Source organism: Propithecus coquereli, unplaced genomic scaffold (genome assembly GCF_000956105.1).
Source record: "Propithecus coquereli isolate 6110/MARCELLA unplaced genomic scaffold, Pcoq_1.0 Scaffold145, whole genome shotgun sequence".
Lineage (NCBI taxonomy): Eukaryota > Metazoa > Chordata > Mammalia > Primates > Indriidae > Propithecus > Propithecus coquereli.
In genome coordinates this window covers 1,017,007-1,018,734 of record NW_012138858.1, presented here as the reverse complement: position 1 = coordinate 1,018,734, position 1,728 = coordinate 1,017,007, and the positions used below count along the sequence as shown (strand labels likewise).

The 1,728-nt window shown below is 36.3% G+C and overlaps 1 protein-coding gene across 1 annotated transcript in view; it reads right to left on the bottom strand.

Moving 5' to 3' along the window:
- The window catches only part of KIDINS220 (kinase D-interacting substrate, 220kDa), a 129,154-nt gene that overhangs the window by 90,325 nt on the left and 37,101 nt on the right, over positions 1-1,728 (bottom strand). Inside the window, exon 5 of the mRNA XM_012639944.1 lies at positions 1,065-1,163. Coding sequence (XP_012495398.1) covers positions 1,065-1,163 — 99 coding nt within the window. The remainder of the gene's footprint in view (positions 1-1,064; positions 1,164-1,728) is intronic.

The following is a 1,728-nucleotide window of genomic DNA, read 5'->3' as shown; positions in this document are numbered from 1 at the left end:
TTTGTAGCCTAAGAGCAATAGGCTATGCCATATAACCTAGGTGTGCTATACCATCTAGGTTTGAGTAAGTACACTCTACGACTTTTGCATAAGGGTAGAATCACCTAACACCACATTTCTCAGAATGTATCTGCATCGTTAAATGACACATGACTGTATATATATCATAATATCATAATAATATTGCTAAAAGTTATTATTTATACTGTGAACTAAAATAAAATCTTAAGCCCCCCAGCTGACTGAATGGACACCCTCTTGGTAAGGGGACCTGAGAAATACCCTAAAGCTGAGTTGCTGGTCATGAGAAGGGAGGTCAGACATGCCTCGTCATGCCCACTTGTAGATGTCCTTTGTAACTCATTAAGAGGCCTAAAGCTATGCAAGACAAAGCTTAAACCATACCTGCAAGTCATCAATTTACTTAACAGATCACTTGAGTCTGGGTATACGTCCGATGGTTTGTCTCTGATTAACAGACTTCCTTAACTTAAAACATTCCAAGCCTTTAGACAAAGCTTCGCTTCTTTAACCAATTACAAATCAAAGAATCTTTAAACTCACCTATAACCTGTAATCCGCTGCTTTGAGATGTCCTACCTTTTTGGGCCGAACCAATGTATGACTTCCATGTATTGATTTATGACTTTATGTGTCATTCCTGCCTCCCTGAAATGTATAAAACCCAACCACAGCAAGACCACTTGCTCAAGGCTTCTTGGGTGTGGCTCTCCAGGTCATGGTCACACATATTTGGCTCAGAATAAGCCTCTTTGAATTATTTTATAGAGTTTGGGTCTTTTTCCATTAACAATACTTTCAGCCTCACGAAATTCATATGCATTAGCAATCGATCCTTAAAAGCATATATTTATAGTATATAATACTCATAATGTAACACACTTAGGATAAAAGAAAGAAAATGCATGTTTTCCTAAGTCACTATGATTCAAGAATTAGAGGGAAATTTTCCCAGACATATATTAATACTAAGGAATAACAGCCTTTCTCTTAAAATCAAAAACATATTTATATCACCAGGAGTTAAAATATAAGATACTTACAGCTCCTTCTTGATCAACATCAGCTCCCATGGCCAATAAATGTTTCACGCATTCCAAATGACCCTTTCTTGCTGCCCAAACCAAAGGGGTTGTTCCATACTATTAAAACAAACAATAAATTTAAAATTATCAGAGGTGTACTAAAAGAATCTAGCTCTCAACATGAATTTTAATAAAAATCTTACTCGAGTATTCTCAGATAACTGCATACACTAATCATAACTTTAATCCTAGATAAATCCTATTTCTCCTGATTTATTTCTCCTGAACAGATGATTAACCACTGCATGAAGTGTCTTTTTAACTTTTATGAGTGACAATTTTTCCATCAAAGTCATACAGCCCCAAATTTTCAATTCACATACCTTAGGAAATAGAATTTAATGTCCAATAGACTGATTGTAGGTGAAAATAGTAACAACCAAGTGCCAAACTGAATTAGTTCTATTTTACATGGGTTAACACACATAATCCTTACCACAAGAATAAGTACAATTCGCAATATCACATTTTCACAGACGAGGAAACTGAGCTCCTGAGATATTAATCAATAGGCTAAAGTCACAAAGCTATCAAGTGGTGGAACAAGAAAGACCCATGAACCCAACAAGTCTGGCTTCAGAGTCTGTGCTCTTAACTACCACCCCCAGCCAAAATCGGCCTC